This window comes from Pimephales promelas, chromosome 7 (genome assembly GCF_988280905.1).
Source record: "Pimephales promelas chromosome 7, fPimPro1.hap1.1, whole genome shotgun sequence".
Lineage (NCBI taxonomy): Eukaryota > Metazoa > Chordata > Actinopteri > Cypriniformes > Leuciscidae > Pimephales > Pimephales promelas.
Window position 1 is genome coordinate 21080427 of NC_142775.1, and position 24594 is coordinate 21105020.

Sequence of the window (24594 nt, forward strand, 5' to 3'; positions counted from 1 at the left end):
TATTTTCATTACGTTACGTCTCGAGTCGTTGTAAAATACCGGCAGATTGATTGGTTGTGTTTGGAATTGGTCAAGACGTTTTGATTCATCAATAAAAGAACGATAATAATAACGAAATCAGGCAATATCTGAATGATTTCACTGATGAACGACATATATTAAATCCATTAGCCTGAATTGTTTAGGTGATTGTTATTTTATTAGATTACGTGCAATTTTCACGGTTACCTGTTTAGCCTATATTTACTAAATCCTAAAATCACTTTAGCCACGTGATAATCTTCCGCCTGTATGGCTATTTGCTCGTTGAGAGTGAGAGGAAGGTTGGAAAATGCTGAAAACCTCACCTCAGCTGTGTCAACAGGCCGTGTGTTTTTCCTTGTTATAAATAGCCCCACTTTCAAATTAACTTCCTAAACGCCACGTGCCATCCAAAATAAAACTATTCAAATAAAATATTCACATTGTAACCAATATTTTGCATGAATTAGTTGTACGAATTACGAATCCCATGTTAGTTTACAGCAGCTGGATTACTTTAACCCTAAAGTCAGTGTCTTTAACCATAAAGTTGTGTTTTAATAAGTGCATTCTGACACAAAACAAAAATACTTTGGAGAAAAGTGCTTATTCCCCTCTGGAAAAACATGCTAATATGAACTATGTAACACTTTGTATAGCCTACCATTATAGGTGTAAAATAAAATAGTTAAAAAAAGAAAACACATGCGCTTACGCGGTTTTGTTTACTGTTGGATGTTTGTCCCACGCATCCAAGTGGGGCTCAGATGATATTTGACAGGCTTTAGATGCTATAATGCAGTTATAGCCTACACAGCAGCCAATAGCAGAATGCAGCAGTATCAAATAACAGTGTTCTCTCTTTATACCATAAAACCATTTTAACCATAAAACACAAATACATCCCCAAATTCTCTTATGCAGGTATAGCCATAGGCCTACTGCAAAAAAAAAAAAAAAAAGAAAAAAAAGAAAGAAAAGAAAAAAAAACACCTCACACTTTGAAATTAAACAATGTTTGTCTTTATTAGGCTGAAATACAATAGCCTACACCAAAATGGCTAGTTACTTTGATTTTTGTTGGTGTTGTTTTTGTTATCGTATCAGTTCGAAGAAATCTCAAATCTCTTCGTGATGGAAGTTTCTTACCTCTATCAAGAATTCAAAAAATGTATAAAAAATATAAAAAAGGAGACTTAGCAACAAGAGTCGTCAGTGAACGTGCACTTGAGCGGATCGACACTTGGCATCTCTCGCAGCTAAAGGTAAAGCCTCGTTCGCGCTATGCTGTGGAACACCGGTCTCATCATGTCATCATCGAGATCTGGATAGTTTGCAGATATGACACCCAACTCGGTCACCGCTCAGCCAGCACGTGACCTAATCTCAGTGTGGGTCGTAGGGTTTGAGTCTTGAGTATCTACGGTCGAGTGCTGGCGCTTGGTCTTTTTTTCTTCCTCTCGCGCAGCGCTATACCGCTCCGCCTCCTCAACGCGCAACTTTGACGCTGTGCATAAATACTGGAACAAAAGAACTTCCTCGATACCTTGTCTAGTAAATAAGGTGAAACTGTTGTGCGAACTGAAATTAACCCGATAACGTGCTAGGCTATATACTTTTTTAACATCCCACTAGAGTCAAGTGATGTCTTGATACACATCCTTTTCCCCAGGGTAAGTGCCATTCATATCGACTTTGATGTAGCTTCTGATCAGTCTCGTCGCATTGGGAATTGGCGAAACTAGGCTCTTTTGATAAGATTTCTGAGCATTTTGTGAGGTAGAATTTCAGTGGCATAGCACGACTAAAATGGGAAATTGAAATGTGTTTTTGTTGAAACAATGACACAAGCTCTTTGTGCGCAGGAGTGGCAACATTCGACAACAAGCTATCGGCGTCGAAAAGTTTTTGACTCAACCGGATTGTTGCTTTTACATCATGATGTGAATGTTCTAAAAAGTTGTTCAATTCTACCTTTACGTGAATTAAGAGCACTGCAGACTGAACAACGTTAGTTTAATTAAAAAAAAAAAAAAAAAAAAAAAAACGCGCAGCCTGTCAAAACTTCAGCAACATTTTCGTATAGCTACGCACAAGTTACCGGCTGTCTTCGAAGATACATCGTGTCATTTTAAAGTGTCTTACAGGTTTGATTGAGAGAACCATATTAACTACTCAGTTTTTATTTGTTTTGTTCATTAGGCTAAAGATTACAGGAGGCAGATAACGTTTACAACGTCTTTTCGTAAGTAATCTATTGTCGTGCTGATCTTCTCGTGTAGTGAACAAAGAAGCGCGTAGCAAAGGCTCGGGACCCGAGAGCCCGTGGAAAGTAAGCACCCTGTTTACAATAATAACACTAGCTTCATGACGTTGCAATACTGACAGAGCGCTGCACCAATGGCGTGGCACGGTTGCTTCGGCAACACGCTATATTTGGAAAGAGTTACATCATCGGAGGACTGCCTTTGAGGGGCGGGACATCCGTAAGGATTGACGCTCTTGTCTGGACTTGCCTGCTCTGCAGTGCGATTTGTTATTAGTTTCACCGCTGATATAAAATATATATACTGTAGGCCTATATATATATATATATATATATATATATATCAAAAACTGTCACGAATCAAAACACGAAGCATTATCTTTCAGCATTTTAAAAGCATAAGATCAATAGACTTCTTTTTTTCTTTTACAATGAAACTGAAAGGTTAATGAATGATCTGCTGTGGTTAATAAATGTAAAGTTGGTTACTCTGACAGTTGTGGAAGGAGAAAGGTTAATATGATTTTATTAAATAGCCTAAAGTGGGCTACTAAGTAAGTAATTTCATTAGTCTGGTGGATTAAATGAAAAGAAAGGAGAAGGTGGGTGGTGGTGATGTTCAGATATTTAGTAGCCTATGATGGTGGGAGGAAAATAGGTTATGACCAGGTTATGACATGCATCAACTTATATGCGGTTTTGTTACAGTTCAAAGTGGGTGGAAATAACACAAATGGTCTAAAGTTGTGTGTGCAAAAAAATAAAGAAAATGAACCCAAGGGATTTGTTCTATGGGTAAATAGTAAATAGACCATAACAGTAATAATGGCCATTCAAGGTGTATCTATAAAATTTGAGATGCAGAAATGTTCAAATAAAGTTACATTTAGCCTACAAGAGACATGCAAAGAGCATAACATTGTCCATAAAGGTTTTTACTTTAAAAAGACGACCATAAGGTTTCACATAAACCTTATAGCACAGATCAGAGTTGTAGCGTTCGGCCTAGTCATCTATGGTGGATAAGTATAGAACAGTTTATGGTATTTCTTTTACTGCTGACACACTTCCTGTCTTTTACAGTGTATCTTTAAATAAAACGAGGAGTCACTTCCTGTCCCCACTGTCTACATCCATTTATAACACCTTACACTTTCTCACGCATGAACACTCACTGGCACATAGCCTATTTCATGCTTGTTTATGTCAGCAGTGGCATGTGAGTTTATGTGGGTGTGTCTAAAATTAAAGTATATGCATGATGCAATGATGCCACCCGATACAGCTAAAAGGGTAGGCAGGTTATGGCTGTGGAATAAAGCCATGATGTTTTCTTTGACATAGTCTAGAAAAAGTACTATGTGGTAAATATATTTTGTCTAGGTTAACAGTTGCAGTTAATGCCTGGAAAATAAGGCTGAGGTTTAGAAAGCAATTTAGTTACATAGCCACCAGATATACCTAAATGAATCATCGGGTTTGCTGCTGGTCAAATAGTCACAAAACGGTGCCAAATTTTAAGTCATTATCCGAATGATGCAGTCGGCAGTCATCAGAAAGGGGCGGATTTGACAGATGGAGCGTAGTTTCTTTCTTCTCCCAATCAACCATCACGCTGCTGGTGGTGTGTGAGTGACGCAGCTCGCAGTTGCTCTCTCGCTGCTGCTGTCTGCTGTAGTAAAGCAGCGAGCGCAGGGTCTGTTGTCAAGCTACTTGCAGGCAGTGTTGTGGTCGTTTGCTTCGTCTTCACGACGTTCCGGTCATTTAATGCATACATTGATCTACTTATAAAACATTACACGTAGGCTACCTTCAAAACTGGCCCTAAAGAAGATTTTTTTAACCGCAATAGCGTTTTATTCCCCCTTAATATCACGAATGATGACAAATAATAAAGATTGTTCGCTTGGTAAAACGCTCACCATACTAACTAGAAAACCAATACTTCAGCATACGATTCATTTCATGTTCATTTTAGGGTTAAATCACGTTTTATGGTGAATTTATCCTTGACAGCGTTAAAGCTATCTGATTTAGGAAGCAATTGAAAACCCTAAGCTATATTGCATATAACCTATACGTACGGCTAAAACTACCGTATCGTATCAATGGTGTGAAGGCGATTGCACTGGAAACAATCGCTTTTTCAAACACAGACTGGCAGAGCTACAGTTAAACCGCGTTCTGTTGGCCGCGCGTAAGGATATTGTGCGTGGGTTTTGGGTTGCTAGCCGGTTTGAGGGTGCATTTTGTCTCGACCAATCCTGCGCGGTGCTCTAGGTCCCGGCATGCCCAATGCGGGCAGGGGGAGGCTCCGGCCAATTTGAATGAAGACTGGAGCTTTCGGCGCCATTTTCGAGTGAGCAGCTACATCAACAGCAACTGCCTGGAGAGGCTCCGTACTGAAGTCCAGTAATTTGAGCGAGGGATATTTTTTTCTTTTTTGGAATCCAGGAACAAAGAGAGATTTTTTTTTTCTGAAATCTGCCACACATTTTAGGCGGCTGTTTCCCGGTTGATGGATGCAGCGGACACAAAAGACGATGTGTAGTGACAACAAATAGTGAAGTGGAGTCTGAAGTGAGCTAGCAGGCTAATCCGGCTAGCATCTCCAGCCAAGAAGGGGCGTCAGATTGGAGCCGCGCTGTGGAAACTATATATTTTGTATTATTTTTCGAAAAAATCCAACAATTACGTGGATGGTTTGAAAAATCAATAAAAATTTAGGAAAATTATCGCAGGTGACGACGAATAGAATGACGTGGGTTGTTTGGTGGAGCGAGATGGTTTTGTGCATTTTTTAAACGTTAAGTTTGAGCGGGATTGGTGATGTGAGCGAGACGGCCGGCGAGCCCGACAGCCTATCAGCGAGCGATACACCGGGATGCCACACCGACTAACACTGTCCTATTCTTCACTACAGTTTTTGTTCCTCTTTCAGCGGAAAAAAAGCGACGATGACCAGAGTGCCTTTTTCTCTATCGTTTTTTTTTTTTTTACACAAACTATAAAAACAGTGCGCCGTCACAGTTTTCAATTGCAAACTTTTTTTTGTGGATTTACAAATATTATGAACGGTCAGGTGTTTTCGGTAAGTAACATTTTTCATAAAAAAACGTCTTTGTTTAGTTACCATGAAAATGGCTATTTATGTGTTGTGAGTGTAAGTGTTATGTTAAATGTATTAAAATAGCAAACATTTGCCATCTAAAGTGTAAAAAGCGCAAACTCACAGAAGTAAATAGGAGTTGGAGAAGAGATTAAAGTGATTTGATCAGTTTGTAGTCATCTCGATCGAAAAAAACACGTCACAATGTGTTTGATCTAACGTTACTGTACCACCCTATTGCAACTTAACTCAGTTAACGTTACATTTCCCCTTAGCAATTTGAAACCCTTGTTATCACACTAACGTAAGTGTTATGGACACGTATTCATACTTTTATACGAGCGGGCCTATAAATTGAAATTACATAACCAGTTTGCATTGTCAGATAATTTAAGGCCTGGTTGTGTAATGGTAAAATGCGATTATTGTTGTATTAATTGTGTTAGGGGTTAGTGGAAAATAAACTTCAATGTCTTATTGGAAAGAGAGCGAAAGCTAATCATTTTAAGAGGGATCTTGGGTCAGCAGTCGGCCTTTTTGTCAGCGTGTGCACCTCAGTTCTTATAATAGCGCCGTATTTTTTCCCCCATTTTTTTTCAGTCTCTGTTCTTAAAGTTGTTTTGGTGACGTTTTTTTGCATTGGACACGATTCCTTCGCTAATCTTCTGTACCTTAAGGAAAGTGTCACTTCGGGTAGTTTTGTTCTGTCTAATGTACGTTAGAGGTCACATGCAGAAAGGTCATGAAGTCATTAACGTGATGCTTTGACCTCCTAATTTTGTTGATTGATGTAAAGGCCTGTCCATGTCATGTGATGTCATGAAAGGTTAGCCCAGCAGCGACCCAGGCTCATTTTGAGCCCAAAACAGGTCAAGTGAGTTCAGAGAATCAAGTTTTTAATACAAAATGTCAACCTAATTTAATTTGTATGTGCCATTTTGTGTATCTTTTGTTTTACAAGATATTGTGATTTTAAAAAAAAATCTGATTGTTCATTTTTCTGACTCCTATATAAATGTGGCTTAATACAGAATGTTAAAAATATAGTAACCTTTTTTTTTTTTAGTTCTGTGTGCAGGTCTAAATGATGTATGTTTTTGCCTAAATAACATAGTTTGAGGTTGTTTTTTTTGTAGCGAGTTGTTTAATGGCCATTCACAAAAAAATAAGTGACACAAATTACACCATATACCCATATTACTCCTATGACAAAAATATTATATTATGAAAAAGACCCGTTGCAGCAACATTTGAGGTGCCTCTGCTATTAGAATTGCACATTCACTTGGCCAAAAAAAAATTAAATAAAATAAAAAGCAGTGTAGGTCAGTGCAAGAGTCACAATTCTAGTCTACTACTAAGTCCTGCAATATGAAGATGGTTCCTTTTTTTTTCTTCTAATTTTGTATTAATGTAGTCAACTATAGCCTGATACCAAGCATTTTTGGTCAGTGTCTTTCACCTCATATATATATATATATATATATAATTTATTTCCTGGCAGTTTTTCTCCCATGAGTTGATCCTGCCTGAGACCGTAGGGAAACCCCCACAAGTAAGCCACAACGATCTCTTTATCATGTACGCAACATGTAGTTTAATTAACAGACACATCATGCACCCACTCAAACGCCCCACACGTCCAGTGACAGTGCTGATACTTACAATATTTATTTTTGCTTGGTTTTGTACAGTGCACAGAAACATTTTAGTCATAACTATGGTAGTTATATTTCAGATGTATGACTTGCTATAAGTTCTGTAAATTACTGTATGATCTATATTTTCAAAGAAGTTCACTATTTCAAACCCTTCAAACTTAATTCCAAACACAGTTCAAATTAATGCACTCATAACTCTTGACAGAATACCCATCATCTATTGCCTTCTAAATATGTAATCAATTAAGGTTGTTTTAGGCAGTTTACTCTTTACACTTGAAGTTTATATGCATCTATCATACACCAAAATATATTGTGAGATGTGTTTTTACTCACTTGTTTTTGCTCATTTATATAATTTAGCAGTTCTCCACCTAGGTTTTTTATACTTATGTGGATATTCACATGTGATACTGTTTGCAATTTAAAGAAAATAAAAAAATTAATGGAGTTAATATGATGAGATATTTGTGTGTGTGTGTGTGTGTGTGTGTGTGTTGTTGTTGTTGCTGCATGTTAAGACATTGTGACATTGTTTCTCCGGTGTGTCCATGGCTGGATTTGGGGAGAAACTGTATTTTTATACTGTTGGGTATACTGAGAGTTTTGAAATTAAATCACCACGCAAAATAAGTTAAATTGTGCAGCGTACACAATTAAACAACTATTAAAAAAAATCAAGAATATAGTAAGGCAGTCATGCTTTGTATGCTCATGAACTGAGAGTGTGTAAACGTGAACCTGCAGGAAATGAAGACTTGCACTTCAGATCTCCTGACCAGAGGCTGTAGTATACACACACACACACACAGTTTTAATATGGGGCTTATTTTTCAGTTAATTGTGTGGGTAATTTTACGAGATGCAACATGTTCATTTTATCATACACCATGCCAGGACCTTCTGAGTTAACAAAATTGAGTGTAGTAATATAACTTATAACAGTGCAATAGTGATGAGTGGTGAAATGACTATTTATTTAATTATTATTATTTGTTTTGAATAAATAGAAACTCTTTGAGATATGCAGCAGCATGTGTATGTGTATTCACAGGCACACATAATGTGTCTGTGACATCACCCATGGTCTTTTAATGATTATAGGGAAAGTAGTGTGTGTGTAGAGGTGAACGATTTTTTATTTTTTTTTAATAAACCAGCCAGCCCTTACTCTGAGACTCACAGCTCTGATTTTGACTGTTTAAAGCATCCATAAAACTAATGATAGTTTAAGTTGCAGTGTTTCAGAGCATTCTTTGAACAATGCATATGTGTAACAGTGAGAGGTTGCAGTCAGGGCACAGGTGTGTGTTGCTGTGTGTAGTTCTATCCGTACTCAGGTGCAGCGCTACCATACAGGTGTGCAGGCTTGCCTGCTGTCATTTTTTTCTTTGAAATATTTGCACAGACTCATTTACACAGTTTTTTTTTTTTTATTAGATTAAAGAAAATGTTTGAGAGAGACAAACACATCCACACACACCTCTCATTACCACAAGTGCAGAGGTGTAGCTAATTTACAGGGTCTGAATATAGTGTGGATTATTTTCCCTCATGAGAAGTTATTAAATATTCTTGTTTTTTTTTAATCATTTTTTAAAATGTTCTAATTATACATGCATATACATATTTGTTTTCTTCCAAAGTTTCCTTTTTCAGTGATCTTAAGTTATACCTATAAATAAAACTTGTTTTACTGCATTTTCTTTTGATCATTTAACTAGCAAAATAATTACGTGGGAGGGTTTCCTGCATAAGGCAGAGTCTCTCGGAGTGTGTAAGCGTGTCACATGCTGATGTTGATGGAGGAGTGGAAGGTGATGCCCTTTGACCCTGAGGTCATGTGAGCTCAGTAAAATACAAGCAGAGAGAGGTTAAATGTGATCTATTCATTCACACCCCCTCTCACTCACACAGACTTGTTCAGGGGTCTGACTGTCCTCGCACACACACACACACACACAACACACATGCTTGACCACTTTCTAGGTTATTAAGAGTTATGTGCTGATGCGCTGCTTGTATATAATCAAATTATATATTTGCTGCACGATTTAAAATTATAGTGTAATATGGTGCACATAATGCGCACTTATCTTGTGGGATTACGATGTTGCTAGTGCACAAGATTAAACACCAAAATGGAGGCTAGGCCAACTACACATATTACTGAGTTGAAAAACTTTCAATGTTATTTTGATGGCAACACTTAAACTTATTTTTAAGCCTAAAAAATAATCCAACATATTTGAAATGGGTTGATATATGGAGTTTGGGTTGTCTAACCAGGCTGTGTTTTGTTTGACCTGCTCTGTTACTCAAAGTTGTTCCATTTGCTTGTTCTTTTCAGCTCTGATAGTTGTCTTATAACTTGTGTGACTGATCTTTTTGTTTTGTTTTTCTCTGTGATAAAAAATAATGTGGGCAGATGCTTTCTGTGAAGATACTAATTTATAATATCTTCGCATAAGGCTTGCTGTGTGTGTGTGTGAGAGAGAGAGGGGGAAGAGAAAAGTGGGAGTTGGTGAAAAGAGTGGGGAAACGTTTTCTCACCAGTCTCTCTGTTTTTATGTTACATGTGCATCTCTTATTCACATCTGAGATGCATGCATAATTTGTTTTTATTTTTCTAAAAAAAATATCTTGAGAATTTAAATACTTTTTGAGACAAATAATTCATAGGACAACAATATTTTCAATCATTATTATTTGTTGCATTGAAGGGTATTCATTTTTAAAGGTCCATTTGAGGTTTAACTGACTTGAATAATACACACACAATAATATTTCCCACCTCACACACTGGAGTGTTCTCAGAGAAGAAATGCATCCACTCACATATAATAGTTGACAGCAACGTTCTCACAGACACACTGTAACATTAACTAGAGGTGTATCAATTTGATTTTTTTAAAACTAGGGTGTATGTTTTTGAAACTATTTAAGCATCTGGTTTTATGTTTTGATGCTGTCCGTTACATCAGATTATTAGAACTGTAGCTTCTAACGCAATGTCTGTATTTTGATGAATTTCTCTTCTTTTCCCCCCCCAGTGTTTGCCGAGTTGTGATGTCAGAAACCAGACAACAAATAAAGGTAATAACATTTACCTGGAAATTTAATTAATGTATTGTGTGTTAATTGTTTTAAGCTAAAACACACTTTTACAGCAATTAGGCATTTCAGGTGTTATATACAAACCCAGTAGAGGACACTTTTAGCATTTGCCATTTATAAAGTTTCATTTATGCCATTAAGCCATTATTGTATTAAGGCTTAAAAATCCCCTTCAAGCAATGAAGTGGCTGCTGCTTTAGATCTACACAGTGGTTGTTTTCATAAGCAAAGTGTAAAGCTTTTTTTATTAGTATTACTAGTCTCTTATGGTATTGAATTCACTCAGTTTTTCAGGCAGTGATAGCTTGGCTTTAGCTTTGAGATGCCAACTCTTGTTTAGAAGCAATTAAAAGTTTGTTGTCAGTATCAGGTCATAGGCTCTTATAGGCTTCTCTAGCATTGGCCGTATGGTGTTAGAAAGGGTCTAGATAGACAGTTCATGTCAGTCTTTGAGATCACAACTAGGCATTAGGTTTTGTTGAAGTGGAAAAAAAAAACACTGGCTAATTTTAGGAAATTCTTGTTTGTTTTCAAAATCTCGTACACTGGTTTTTTACATAATGAAAAAAATCAGTGACTTCATCAGGAGCTAAACATTTTATACACTGTAGCATCATCACAATGGCTGTTTCTTGGCTGTGAATCCATGTTGGATCATTCGACCCAAATTCCATAGAAATGTTAGTCAGGTCGTAACCTTGGCTTGGTGTCAGTGTTACAATTCAATTCTCATAATTAACAGATGCTTCAGTTGATGTTTGTTATAATTAATATATTGTAATATTATAACAAACTTTGATTTTATTTTACATATGTGATCAGTTCATTACAATCAGTGTTGTTGGCTGTAAAATGGTGTGTTATTTAGTACTCTCACTTCAGATCTCACCCTTCTGCTGCTTCCGTTCATTCATCTTTGCTGTTCAGAGTACATAGCAGGCATGAAAATGTACTTGAGTTTTTGTGTTATGCTATAATTCTCCCATTTCTAATTAAAGTAGAATTCAAAACAATTATATTTTACTTTCAATAAGTCTTCAGAAAGCTTGTGTGTTAAAGAAAATATGTTCGCCATTCAATTTCTGGTTGAATAAATATATTATCAGTACTTCAGAATTATTTAAAATTCAGAAGGTAATGAGGTCTCACATCAACTATGACTTGGTTAATATTCAAATTAGATTTTTTTTTTTTTTTAAGTTTAATCATTACTGTATACCCGTAAGGCACAGACCACAGTGATTGATTCATAAAGTAGAGCTATCTTATTTAGCATAGTGTAGGCTTAAGAGATGTATTCTGTTGTGGGACAGCACTTTGGGAAGTTGGTGGCGGCGCAGCTCCCGCTGTTGAAGATGACTACGAGGCAGGATGTTGTCAGTGCTGAATCACTATCTTGAAGGTTAAATCCAGCCTGGTCTAGAAGACAATATTACTAGTTGCTTGTTTCTTTTTATATAATTATTTATAAGTAGCCAGAGGACAGGTTTTAGTATAATACAGGAAATTTGCTCATAGGTGTGTCCGCAATGATCTCCAGTCCAGCCTGTAGAAAATCAGAATGATGTGCTGCAAATATATATACAATTCTAACTGCCATTTAAACCTCTTGTAATGCTTTATTTTCAGTCATCTCTTGTGCCTTGTCCTAAAAACAAAAATGAAAAAAATGTAAATGTCAAAACAACAATACACTACAATCCACTGGGAATTATTTTAAAATACCCATAATTGTCCCATAACATTAGTATACATTTATAGCTGCCATTTTACTGAAGTGCAAAAATTCAGATTCAGTGTGGATCCATCTTTTAAAAGTTTACATTAAACTTTTTGTATGCTGTTGTGTTAAGGGTTTTTTTTTTTTTAATGAAAAATGGCATATATTTTTAATGGCATATATTAAATAAAATAAACAATAGTCTCAAGTATGTATTTAATTAACGAGTCCTGCTTCCAAATGTAGCAATGCCACTTTTTTTTATTGTACGCAAATGGGGTGCAGGCAAACACGGTTGGAGACACTGAAATATTTTACTGCAAACTGACAGCATCACGTCCAGCTGCTGTGTGCATGTTCTTACTCAAGCGTCCTCCTCTCTTCTGTGTTTCAGATGGAGTCCTGGAATACCTCAAGCCCTGCTGAGAGAGAGAGAGGGAGGAGAGGAGTCACTCGCTCTGATTCTGGCAGTGCTTGGTCATGTTGCCGAGGGTGTGTGAGCGTGATTGTGAGAGAGAGGAACCCTCTCTAGGTGATGGTGTAGCAGCACAGAATGGTTTGTGGTGATACAGAGATACAGGCCGTGATGTGCTGCAGCATCAATTCCTGGGACCTACGCAGCCGAAGGAGAGATTGCAAGTGTGTGAATGCGTGTGCGTGTGTTGTCTTGCTTTAGCAGCATGTAAATATTGGAGTTACTCCTTGGCCAATGCCTCCAATATTGCTCGTGCTGCTGAAGCAAGAAGCCACCAAGCAGCATATGCACGTCATCTTTTTATCACATCTACCGGGGCCTAGCCGGTGCAGGTATGGCTGTCTCGCAGGTACAGAAATAGGTACCTTCATGGACCGAATCATTAATCCGACTTAGAGAAGTCAGGATGATACTTGGCTTCACCGGACTGAACTGAATGGTCAAAGGTAAAGACAGATGCAGAGTTTAGTTTTCTTTGGAAAGTGAGTTAAGTAGTGTTTTTTTTTTTTTTTCTTCCAATGTTGCTTTTTTCTCCTTTATATTGTTCATACAAAAACTTTTTTTAATGTTTACATTTTGTTTTCCTTTATGTAAAATATGTATCCTTTTTTGTTTCTTCATTAAATATTCCAATTTTATTTTCCTAAACGTGGTTGCATATTTTTTTGTGTGTGTTACTTCAAACATATTAAAATTTAAAAAAGGGGAAAAAAACTGACCTGTGAATAGTTTTCACTAGTTAGGGCACCGTTTGTCAATGTATCTGTTCAGGTTTTGTTTTTAACAATTTTGCATAGGGAACAACTGTTAAATGAGATTTTTCTTTCTTTCTTTCTTTTTTTTTGGTCGCTTCAAAACTGTTGTAAAAATGTGTTTTGTTTATGGTGGATGAACCCTAGCGTGACGTGTATTCATGTTTCTTTTAAAGTATTCATTTCCGGTAACTACATTGAGCTAACAAAATTGAATCCAATAGCCAATAGTTTTTTTTTTCGATAATAACCAATAAGCAAGTTTTTTGTGTGTGGATTATTCTGATAGTTGCGATGTGCGAGTCTGCGAGATATTAACATGGAGGCAAATGTCTAGTTTCGTGCTGGAGAGTTTACGCATGCGTAGCCCATCATTCTTATATAACATTGATATTAAAAGCTTAAAGCCGAACGGAATTTTGTTGTGGGCAAGTCATATTTCAGTTTTGAAAATGACGTGCGTATTTCGTGATGTTAACAGGCTACAGGTCGTTGATTAGCCTATGTAACCATACGTGACTGTGCCTATTGGCTATAAAATAGTACAAATTGTTTGTGATTTTTGTATAATATATAAAGGCCTGTCACAATGAAAGAAATAAGAATGTAAAAAGCATTATCTCGCAAAGTAAGTCTCAAAATGCCATGTCAATAATCTCCGTCATTTTATGAAAGGAAATATAGCCTATAGGCCTAGGCCTATATTTATACAAAAAAAAAAAAAAAAAAAAGCAGGCTAAATTATGTAACCACGATTTCATCGTTTCCCTGCCATATCTTTGTATTTTGATTGATGATCATTTATTTACTAATTATTTTGCCTGGGTGAAAGTAGGCTATAACTTTTGGGAGATTTATAAGGGATCCTTTTACGCAGCAATGCGTCTTTTTTGATGTCCGAATGCTGCGTTTTCCTCTGATTTTATCACATCTTGTATCCTTGACAATAAAGAAATTACGTTTTATTTTATTTTTGTTTAATTGACCAGCACTTAAACCGTTGTTGCCTTTAACTTGTAACACGGCCACTTCTGACACATGTCGATTTAATCTTCTGACGCTTCGTTTTAGTCATATGATGCTTTTAGATCTGAACTAGATGGTCCGCACAGCTGTGATAATAGGAACAGTGCACAGTTTCATAGAGCTGATTTTAATCTATTACTTGGCTTTGGCAAAACAAATTTTAACAATTTAATGGAAAAGGTTTTATTATTTATTTTTCAAAGTGCATCCACGATGCAGCTGCCTATAGGACGTAACCTAATTGTCTTGATTATTATTATTATTTTTATTGAACAAATCACGATTTGATTTGAGGACGGATTTGTAAGCGACGTCTATTTTATGAAATTTCTACGTTTTTTAATCAAACACCAACTTTCCTATATGCGTTTTTTCTGCGTGTAGCCTAGGCCTATACTTATTTATTTTTTACTTATTATTTAGGCCTATGTTTAATGCACGGAGAAGTCCTCTTAAAAGATGTTCTCATAACATGCCCGTTAGAAATTAGATTTAATTTGGATCTTTTATTTAATTTCTCTGGCAAAGAATAGACTACACATGCTTTTTTTTTTTTTTTTTTTGCTTAATTTTAATTGAGATTAGACTGATTTTACCCGACTTGAATAGATTACTGGTCACCCTGGGAAAATAAGAATGTAAAAGCGTTATCTCGTGATTGTGTGTTTAGAAGGACCAAGGGAGACGTCCGTCTATTTTTCAAGTAGCCTTTGTGAGTTTGTTTATGTCGGAGCGTCTTGGTCCAGATAAATAATTTTACAGCTCGAAGTTTTCTGTGCACACAGCTGCAGATCGTCACGCTTAAATTCTAATGGATAACTGAAGTTTCAAATTCTATTACGGTCCTTTGGAGTTCATTAAATGTTAGATGCAGGATTTTTTTTTATCAAAATGTGGAATTTAAATAAATAAATAAAAAAAACAGCATGCATTTTATTTATTTATGTTGCTTACCCGACAACCATGCCACTTTTGCCTGGAGTTGTGAGACATAACTAACTATAGCCTATGGTGATGTTCCCTGTTTCTGTATCATGCAAAAAAAAAAAAAAAAAAAAATCATGCAAGGTTCCTTTATTTCATGATGACATTTAAAGGGTGAAATTTATTAATTCGTGCATCTGGTGTATTTCATGTGTTTTTGTAAACAGGGACGTATCATGTTCGTAAGTTAGGCTACTTGCTGCAAATAAAGTACAACTAATATATATATATATATATATATATATATATATATATATATATATATATGATTTTGCTATAGCCTACCAGTTAGGCTTCAAATAGCCTAGAAATGGCCGACGTAGGCTTTGCCATTCATTTTATTTGACAACATTTAAATAAGCAAAAATAAGCATAATGCTAGAACTAAATAGTATGTGACGTGAAATTTATTTGGATAGCTATATACAATTTTCAACTTTACAAAGAAAAACAAGATGCAAAGTATTTTTCAGTTCTTAAAAGAGGCGAGTATTGACCGAAATTAACAATTGAATCATTAGAAACATTAAACACAGCAAAACACGGTTTAAAGCAAAAAGAAATGGCACTTGTGTTGATGCCTTTTTTTCCTTAAAATAATAGCCTATTGAAGTTACTGGTGCAAGGTAGGCTATGCGATAGTGAAGATGGTGTCATTATTAAGACACAATGGTTCCATTGGAAAAAAAAAAAGAGAAAGAAAATCGAATAAATTATATAACACATGGCGCCATTTCAGAGTGAGCTTCCTATTGTCGGCAATGGATTCTGCATGGCTTCAGAAAATGTAGCTGTATATCTATTCATAAATTCGTTATTTAATTTAGGCTACTTTTATGTATGTAAGATTGTATTTGGTAAAGTAGGTAATTTCACGTTTCATCCCCAATTCGCCTGGCAACAGTCGGCTAAATATATGTTCGGTGACGTGCGAAGGGCTCCAGCGGTGACGTCATATCAGAACAGTTGTCCTAGAATCTCAGGATTCCTGCTTAAACAGTGGGAAAAGGGGATGCCTTCAAAAAAAAAAAAAGAAAAAATCGAAACAGTCCTGACTCTGTTAAATTTTGCACATCTCATGTCTCTCTTGGATGAATTTGTAAACATTAAAGATATTGATGAGATTTGGTCTTTGAATAAAGTTAAAACAAACCTAGCAGGATACAAGTTCATTCTAAGTAAACATAAATGAATCCTGTCCTGGTATGAGTCTGGCATTGTTACGTAACGTTTAACCTTGAGTATGTAAATAACTCGCACGGAGGAGATAAAATATTTCAATGCACTTTCGGAATAAGCGTTCCTCTTCTTTAGTTAACTTCCAAAACGGTATTTTATTCAATCAAGCTGTCTGCTTGTATTCGAGATGAACTATTCAGAAATTAAGTGAATAGGGAATTTTTTTTTAATTATTATTTAAGATTTGAGAATGTTGTTAGCCTATACCACGATCCATTGTTTTTCCATTTAAAACCAACAGACACAATCAGTGCAATTTTATAGCACAATTATGTTTTGTTACAAATTCAAAAACAGACACGAACTAAATTTATCCAATGCTTCAAACCTACGGGATTGGCACATATAGTACATAAAAAAGTACCTAAGAAATGGAGTTATAAAATCAGCTGATGAAATCAGATGTCGTATTTATCAGGTCCAAGATACAGTTCCGACACATCTGAGTTATTAGTGTGCAGATCTCAGCCGCTTCTGTCCAGCAGAACCCGAGCCAGCGCACGATCTCTCCGGGACCGGGCAGAGAAAAGCCACTGAGCGCGACCACCTTATCCTGGAGGCTCAAAGCGAGGCAGTCTGATGGGAGAAAGTTCAGCGCAGGGAGACACGCACATATAACCAGAACAACTCTCCACATCACACGGGAGAAGCGCGGAGCGGCAGCAGGGGGCAGCGAAGACAGGTACGCGCTGCTCTCGTAGGGGGCGCACAGCTTGTCCACTTCTCCAAGACGAACCCGGTCCCATTCCTTAACATCGAAGCTCTGTAGGCCAAGCAAACCCACGTCAACGTCAGTCCGCGATGGCAGTGGCGTTCCCCGAATAACGCGCAGCTTTTCTCTGAAGTCCTGCATCTGCTGGAGGAAAGTGAGCGGGTCGGAGAGCGAACGGAAGGATTCGGCGATGTTGAGCGCGCGCCGCTGCTCCTCGAGCGCCGAGCGCAGCTGGTTGATCTCGGGGTCAAAGGTCTGCATGACCGCGAGCTTCAGAGTCTCCAAGTCCGAGAGAATCTCGCTTCGTTTGTGGTCCAGCGTGCGCAGAAGTTTGTCGAAGTACTCCGAGACTCGATCCGCATCACGCGAGACCCTCTCCAGCGCTTTCTTCTTAGCTCCCTCTAACGATTCCAAGCACGAATGCACCTCCGCGCCCCTCCAGCCCTCCACAACACGAAACAAGTCCTCAAACGCGAGCTTCTCGCGTTCGTACGCCTCCTCCAGCGCGCAAAACTTGTGTCCTTTATGGTCACCTGTCGTGGCGCAAAAACCACAGATCAGCTTAAGATCCGTGGCGCAGAAGATATTGAGCGGTTGTCCGCTGTGAGCTCGACAGAGAGACATCCTCGGCATCACTCGAATCCTGTTGTACTTCTCCACGATGCCACGCAACGAATAATTAACTTGCAAGCTCGCGATGCCGTTGTGCACGGTTTCCTTTCGACAGGTCGGGCATTTGAACGGGGGTCTCCATGCAGGGCTCCGGTTTCCGTCCAGGATACCCTCGAGACACTTCTTGCAGAAGCTGTGAGAGCATGGTAGAACACGCGGGTCCTCGAAAAGACAGCAGCATATTGGACATGTGAGGTCCTCTTCTAAGAGCTCCATCGTACCCTAAAGAGGAAGGAGACATCAATATGAAAGCTGGACGGGGGCATGACACATCAATACAACTCTCATCATGGCAAGCTTCTCTCTCGTGCGTCTCACACAGATTGTGTGAGAGCACTTAGTGCTGTCCAGTGTCATTTTTGACACTATCTACATTACGCGCAATAAGCAAAGACATTCACAAACAAGTAGCCTAGGCAATTTTTTTATGCATCAAAAAATGTTTTTATATTGCGAGAATGCGTTATGAGTCTACATAGATTAATGGAATTCACTCATATTTTACAGTGCGATTCAGTGAAGAGGCACAGCAGGTTAACCAAATATAGTAGTTCAGATTGCCTGATGATGAAGTCTTCTGAGTGCACCAGTACTTCATTTTAATTGCCCGCGTGAGAATTTTCGTGCAGGAATATCCGACGACCTGTCCAACAAACTTCAAGGAATTAATTTTGGGAAAAAAATAAAAAATATCCCAGTCGTTGATTTGTCAAAATGTTTCTCGGTATGCCCGGGTCCGGTTGTCAAGGTATTACTGTCGTTGAGGCAGATTTTGCAGGCAGAAAGCACCAGCAATTGGATCAGAAGTGCACTAGCTGCATAGGCAGTGTGCAACGCAATCATGGCTCTTGTTGCTGTGCAGACTTAGCCCTTTCCAATTGGGAAATTTTAACTAGTTCAGGTCAAGTCAGTATGGCCAGGCAATTAAAACTAATGCGCACAGACAGCTATTGAACAGTGAATCTAAAGATAGTAATTTCAATGCAACATTCAGCATAATATCCGCGTGGCACTGTATTTACCGACTCGGGTAGATGAACACACGTTTTGTGCGGTGAGAAATAAATGCAGAGGATCCCTTCATTGCTGGATGGTGTTGTTGCGGGGGAGCGCTTACTCTCTCCTAGATCAGCGTTTCTTTACTGATTACGTCAATACTTGCGTTCCCCATCATCTACCCGCATAGACGCATAATTCATCTTTTCAGTGAACTAGGCTACAATTAACTACGTGGCTTTCATTTAGGCCTACAACTAGTCATGGTTTACAGAAACAAACGACCAAAAAGCACAAAAGGGTGATTATTTACGCCACTTTGGTCGCATATGCCCGTGCCATGTGTCAGGGTCTTGACGCATCGATAACCAATCGCTACCGAGTCACGTGTCAAAATATTTTGACCTCGATTTTTCTTCCCCTGTTTCCATGCCATCAGGAAGAGAACGGCGTCCGAGGCGCAGCGCTCATTGGTCGAATCAAGGATGAGAGCGCGTGCAGTGACGTAATTGGCCACGAGAGGGCGAGAGTCTCAGAGAACCGCAGGTTTGTCAAAGAAATAGGATGATAACGCTAGAAAGGTTTTTAATTGTTTTAATGTATTGTATATTAATTCGGTAATAAAATAAACAAAAATCCACAAGGGGGGCACATACACTTAAAAAAAGCAAACCATTCATCCCTATGATCAATTTCAATAATATGATATGGCTGTTTTCAAAGCTGTTCTGGCTGTTTTGGTTTTGAACTATAAGCACATTCCCTTGATTGTGATATGTACCTATCACACAAACAAAATTTATGTATTATAACGAATTAAGTATTCTCTAACTCTTGGTAGAATGTGGGATTTAATCTGGTGGAGTTTAGCGGTCAAAATACTAATTCTCCAATTTGCCTCAGTGTGTATTTCCATTCTAAGGCTATTATAGTGTTTCTCAATGTGATCATTTGGATGCAAATTATTTTCCAGACCAACGGTAAAGCGTCACGAGCTATCTGATACTTTTCTCTGCTCTGATCAGGATGGGGCATTTTATTGTGGACAATGATTTTTCCATGAGATCCATTCTATCTTGAGAGCTCGTGCGCTCTTCAGTTTGACGTGTGTAACTGCACTTCCGGCGATCTCACTGCTAGAATGGCTGCAGTTTTTACATGTTGTTTGGGCTGCTGCGGGGATGGCGGACCGGGTCACGCTCCCCTCAAAGATATGCCCACCGTACAGCTAGACACGCATCACATGGGTAAGAGGTCATTTCCACTGCTGAGCAGGGTCACAAAATTCGCCAAATTAATTTTAACACGAAGAGAGGTGTCAAGCTAACAGATAATGCTATGTTTTAACAGATATAGTTATGCTAGACCACAAAATAACTATTGCCATCATTGTTTTTTAACAAACAGTATGTTTACTATGCAATAAAATCTAATCAATCATGTCAAGTTAGTCCAACCTACTCTGGATCAAATGCTAGTTGCTAGTATACAGCTGCCACATCCAGTATCTAATTTGATTACTTCTATTGAGTCAATCCAGAAAGTGAGGTTCAATTCAGACTCGTTTTTGCCGATATCCCTGAAAACGTTTTGAAATACATACCTTGCGCTGTAGCAGTGTGGGCATGAGAGTTTGCTCGGCCTTTTTTCCCAGGGACGGATGTGGTCATAGTGAAAAGTGGGAGGCGGATCTGTGGAACTGGAGCCTGCCTCGCCAACGCCCCTCTACACCAGAACAAGAGCTATTTTGAGTTCAAGATCCAGTCCACAGGTGAGTGCCCTTTTGTCAGAAATGAATCATGTTCAATCATGATTCAGATAGTCCTGTTTTTAATATTTAGCTAATTATTGTGCAAGCACTGTAGCTTGTGGATTGCAAATTGTGGCTGTCAGACAGATGTAAGGTGGAATGTTGTTGTGTCTATGAAATGGATTCTGACCCAAAAAAGTTGTTTAGCTTTATAAGTGAGCAAGATTTCACCTTAAAAGTTAACGTAATACCACCAAAAATGTCGCCAAATTCAAAAGAAACGCATATCCACGTAAAGATACAAGATATATTATTCACATATATAAAAATAACCTATTATTGGGACCCTTAGATTTGTTTTGCATTGTGACATTCATTTTAGTTCAATTTTACCTCCAAAATCTTTGTATTATTGGTCTTTATTGGAATGAATAGCTTTAGATATCTCTGGGCTATGAACTTTCGCTGATGTTTGCGATGCAGGTGTTTGGGGAATCGGTGTGGCCACTCAGAAGGTGAATTTGAACCAGGTGCCACTGGGTCAAGACAGCCACAGTTTGGTACTTAGACATGATGGCTCCATATACCACAACAACGAGGAGAAGAACCGTTTACCTGCCAACAGCCTGCCTCAGGAGGGGGATATAGTGGTACATTTTTACTTCTTTGAGTGTTGGTTACATTCTAGATTGTGATAAATAGCTTGGAAAAAATTGTGGAATACTACTAGTATATGTTGTAGAAGACATTTTGCTCGTGGTCTTAAGTATGTATGTCTGTTTTTAGGGCCTGACCTATGATCATGTGGAACTGAACCTGTACTTAAATGGAAAGAGCATGCACTGTCCAGCCTCAGGTATTCGAGGGACTGTGTTCCCCATAGTTTATGGTGAGTTGTGTATTGTTTCTTTATCAATGACAGATACAGGACATCCATTTTTTCATGTATAGGAGTTTTCTTTCATGGTCATTATTGGAGCAAGTTGATTTATTTGGTGGCCATTTTAGTAAGGGATTGACAGATGTCACCTACCACCCTCAGATTTTAAAACTGCCATAGTGTCTTATGTCATCAACAAATGTCAAAATGAATGGTATCAGTGTACAAACAACAAACTTTTAACCCTACTGTGGGTAAAAGCATCTTTATTCTTTACATTTTCTGGGATCAGTTCATATATGCACAAAACCAAATAGGTTATTCAATAATCAAACATACAAGTTCTTTATATCAAGTCTATCTATTTTAATTTTTTTTATTAAGAAGCATAGTGGTGGTCCAATCTCTTATTTTATTCAATTATTCTGATTTGAGTACTCTTAGGAAATATTTTACTCCGATTACTCAATGTTACTCAATTTATTTTTAACATGGTCAACCCTGAATTCATTTTATGGTTTTTATCTTAAGCCATTTTTACAAAAACCTTTCAGGCAAAAAAAAAAAACAACAACAACAACAACAAACCTTTTATTGCTTTATTAAAGTTTTTTTTTTTTTTTTTTTTTTAAGTTTTAAAACTATTTTAACATTGCCAAGGAAGCCACGATTGGGTTAAAACACCAATCAACCACCCACCCATCCATCTTGGTAACAGCCGCTGAAATGCCAAGATTACATTTCAGTAATAATACTGAAGTTGAAATCTTACATATAAATTAAATAATATTTCTATATTTGCATTATTTTGTATATAATACTTTTCAACTCTTTGATTAAATCTTACTTTTGATAATATTTATTTCTTTAGTTACAGTCATGCTAAAAACTAGTTTTCAGGCTAGTCCAGCCAAAGAAATAACATCCCAAAGCAAAAAGCAATGCCTTTTCCAAAAATGTAATTAACCCTTTAAATTGAAAAACTCCAGAGTGCTGCAATTTAGCATTTTCCTATCATTGTCCCTTTTCTGTTTTCCTATTGTGCAAATTAATGGGATGTCATCTTTTACTCACCTTCACGTCTTTCCAAATCTTTCCAAAGACTCTTCTGTGGAGCACAAAAGTCAATGAGCTCCAATATTTGGTTCCCAATGTTCTTCAAAACATCATCTTTTCTGCAGAAGAAAGTCATGCAGGTTTAGAACAACATTAGGGCTGAGTAATGATGACAACCTTTTTGGGGTGAATGATCTCTTTAAGGTAAAAAAAAAAAAAGTTTTCATAATGTCTGAATTGCTCTTGATTATTTAAGGAACATATAAAACAAAAATTATTAATAATGCATTTCAAACAAACATAATGTGCTGTTAATTTGCTGTATCTTTCAGTGGAAGTTTTCAAGGGAGGATAAAAATAGATTTTTCCTGATTTATGATCAGTTTGCAGAGACGAGCTGTCGTGAAATGTTATTTGCCATTAATATGATGAACTAACATCAAATTGATGTTTGTAATCTGTTCTCTCTCAGTGGATGACAGTGCCATCATAGACTGCCAGTTCAGTGATTTCTACCATACTCCACCTGAAGGCTTTGAAAAGATTCTGTTTGAACAGCAGATCTTTTGAATCGTCAGCTACGTGTGCAGACACACACAGTGTGAAGTTGAACTGTGTGTGGCAGTACGTGCTTATGTTCTCTTTCAGTGTTGCTTCTGCCTTTGCTGTTACTACTGCTGCTCCTGTCCATTTGGAAGTCAAACCAGGCTTTATTTCTCTGTGTGTGTGTGTGTGTGTGTGTGTGTGTGTGTGTGTGTGTGTGTGTGTGTGTGTGTGTGTGTGTTTGTGTGTGTGAGAGAGAGATTGTATACAAATGAGAGCGAATCTACAACACTTTACATAAGCACTGAAGACACTTACTGATATCTACTTTATTTAGTGGGCGATATTGATAAACTGAGCTTATACTTTTATTTCATGACAATGCAAATGAATTAGCAGCTGAACACTTTTTTTCTTCTTTTGTATGTTTATTTGATTTGATTTATGTATAAATTATTGTTGACTTTCTCTTTCTACACATATCAGCTTTCTTGAATGAATCAATTGTAATTGCACTAGTTATGTGTGGTTGAAAATCAAAGCAAACCTCTCGTGTTAAAATATATGATCAGAAACAGTTCGATAGGTTTTTGACGTGTCTGTTACTGTCATTTGCCTTTCATCTGAACCAGGCGTGTGTGTGTTTTATTCATATTGATAGATTGCTAACAATAGCAATTTTCCATATTATCCACAGTGTATTTTATCACTTTACCTCTATGATCTCTATTGCACTTAATGTTAAATAAGTGACTTTGGCTGGGCAGGCTCCAGAGTGATAAATAATATCTACAATGTTTAAGACTAGCATGAATCTGTTTAACATGGCCAGTTTTGATGCATTAGCATATATCTTACCAAAACCCTTCAAATGTGTTAGACTGAAGATTCATCCCAAACAAAATCATTTATTTTTGTCTCGGATGTATTTCCCTCCACTGATATTGCGCTTGACCCCAGTTATTCACATATTTACAGCAACATTAATTACAAATAATAACAAAGGAAAAATGTTATTCTGCCAGAGAATGTTATCTTCCCATAACACTAAACCACTCTTAATCACACATTTATTTTATTCAAATAATGAACGTGAACAAAATAGCCATGCAGTTACAGAAAGGCAATGTGCTTTTCAGAAAAAAGTTCTCTGGAAACGTGTCCTGTAGTAATCTTTTTTTTTTTTTTTTTTGGTCCCAAACAAAGCTTGAATTTTCTCTGTACACTGTGTCTTATGATACATTCCACAAGTGCTGTATTTATATTCTGTGTCTGTGTCATAGTGTGAAATGAGGACAGTCACCTATGACCATTTGAAATGTCGACAACGTACCAAGCACGTCTGCAAAAATAAAGTGTTCTATACCTAGGGATGAGTGAGTAACTCTTTGTAAACCCCCCAGAGCAGACACTTTTTATTGTTCCTATTGTCTTGAGTTCTCAGCTGGGCTAGACATATTAGTAATGACAGGAGGTGGTTCCTTGAATATTTTGAAAAAGACAAAAAAAAAAAAAGCATCTTTCATTCTACTATTTTAAAGTGTACTGCTTTGATGGTTAAAAAAATAGTAAAACTAGAGATAGCATATGAATAGATAACACATTACATTATATT

General features: G+C 37.4%; 2 protein-coding genes and 1 long non-coding RNA gene across 6 annotated transcripts; 2 read left to right on the top strand and 1 right to left on the bottom strand.

Annotated features, from left to right (window-relative positions):
• Positions 1-2620: 2620 nt before the first annotated feature.
• On the top strand, positions 2621-14086 carry LOC120466820 (uncharacterized). The gene is made up of 2 exons (XR_016169286.1): positions 2621-5378; positions 12289-14086. It is a non-coding gene; the product is annotated as an uncharacterized LOC120466820 (long non-coding RNA).
• A 2526-nt stretch (positions 14087-16612) lies between these two features.
• trim13 (tripartite motif containing 13) lies at positions 16613-20487 on the bottom strand. 3 transcript variants are annotated; one of them, XM_039655437.2, is made up of 2 exons: positions 20354-20487; positions 16613-17976 (listed from the first exon to the last, which is right to left on the bottom strand). In XM_039655437.2, the coding sequence occupies exons 1-2, from the start codon at positions 20375-20377 to the stop codon at positions 16756-16758; spliced, it is 1245 nt and encodes a 414-aa protein (XP_039511371.2). In that variant the 5' UTR covers positions 20378-20487; the 3' UTR covers positions 16613-16755. The 3 variants fall into 3 exon arrangements, with proteins under 3 accessions (XP_039511371.2, XP_088989333.1, XP_039511374.2); XM_089133207.1 differs by lacking the exon at positions 20354-20487 and adding an exon at positions 18777-18902; XM_039655440.2 differs by lacking the exon at positions 20354-20487 and adding an exon at positions 18316-18568.
• On the top strand, positions 19159-23793 carry spryd7b (SPRY domain containing 7b). 2 transcript variants are annotated; one of them, XM_039655441.2, is made up of 6 exons: positions 19159-19296; positions 19776-19997; positions 20405-20521; positions 20984-21150; positions 21287-21389; positions 22909-23793. In XM_039655441.2, exons 2-6 carry the CDS (start codon positions 19892-19894, stop codon positions 23004-23006), a joined length of 591 nt encoding a protein of 196 aa, XP_039511375.1. In that variant the 5' UTR covers positions 19159-19296; positions 19776-19891; the 3' UTR covers positions 23007-23793. The 2 variants fall into 2 exon arrangements, with proteins under 2 accessions (XP_039511375.1, XP_088989334.1); XM_089133208.1 differs by lacking the exon at positions 19159-19296 and having other exon boundaries at positions 19392-19997.
• The last annotated feature ends 801 nt before the right edge of the window (positions 23794-24594 follow it).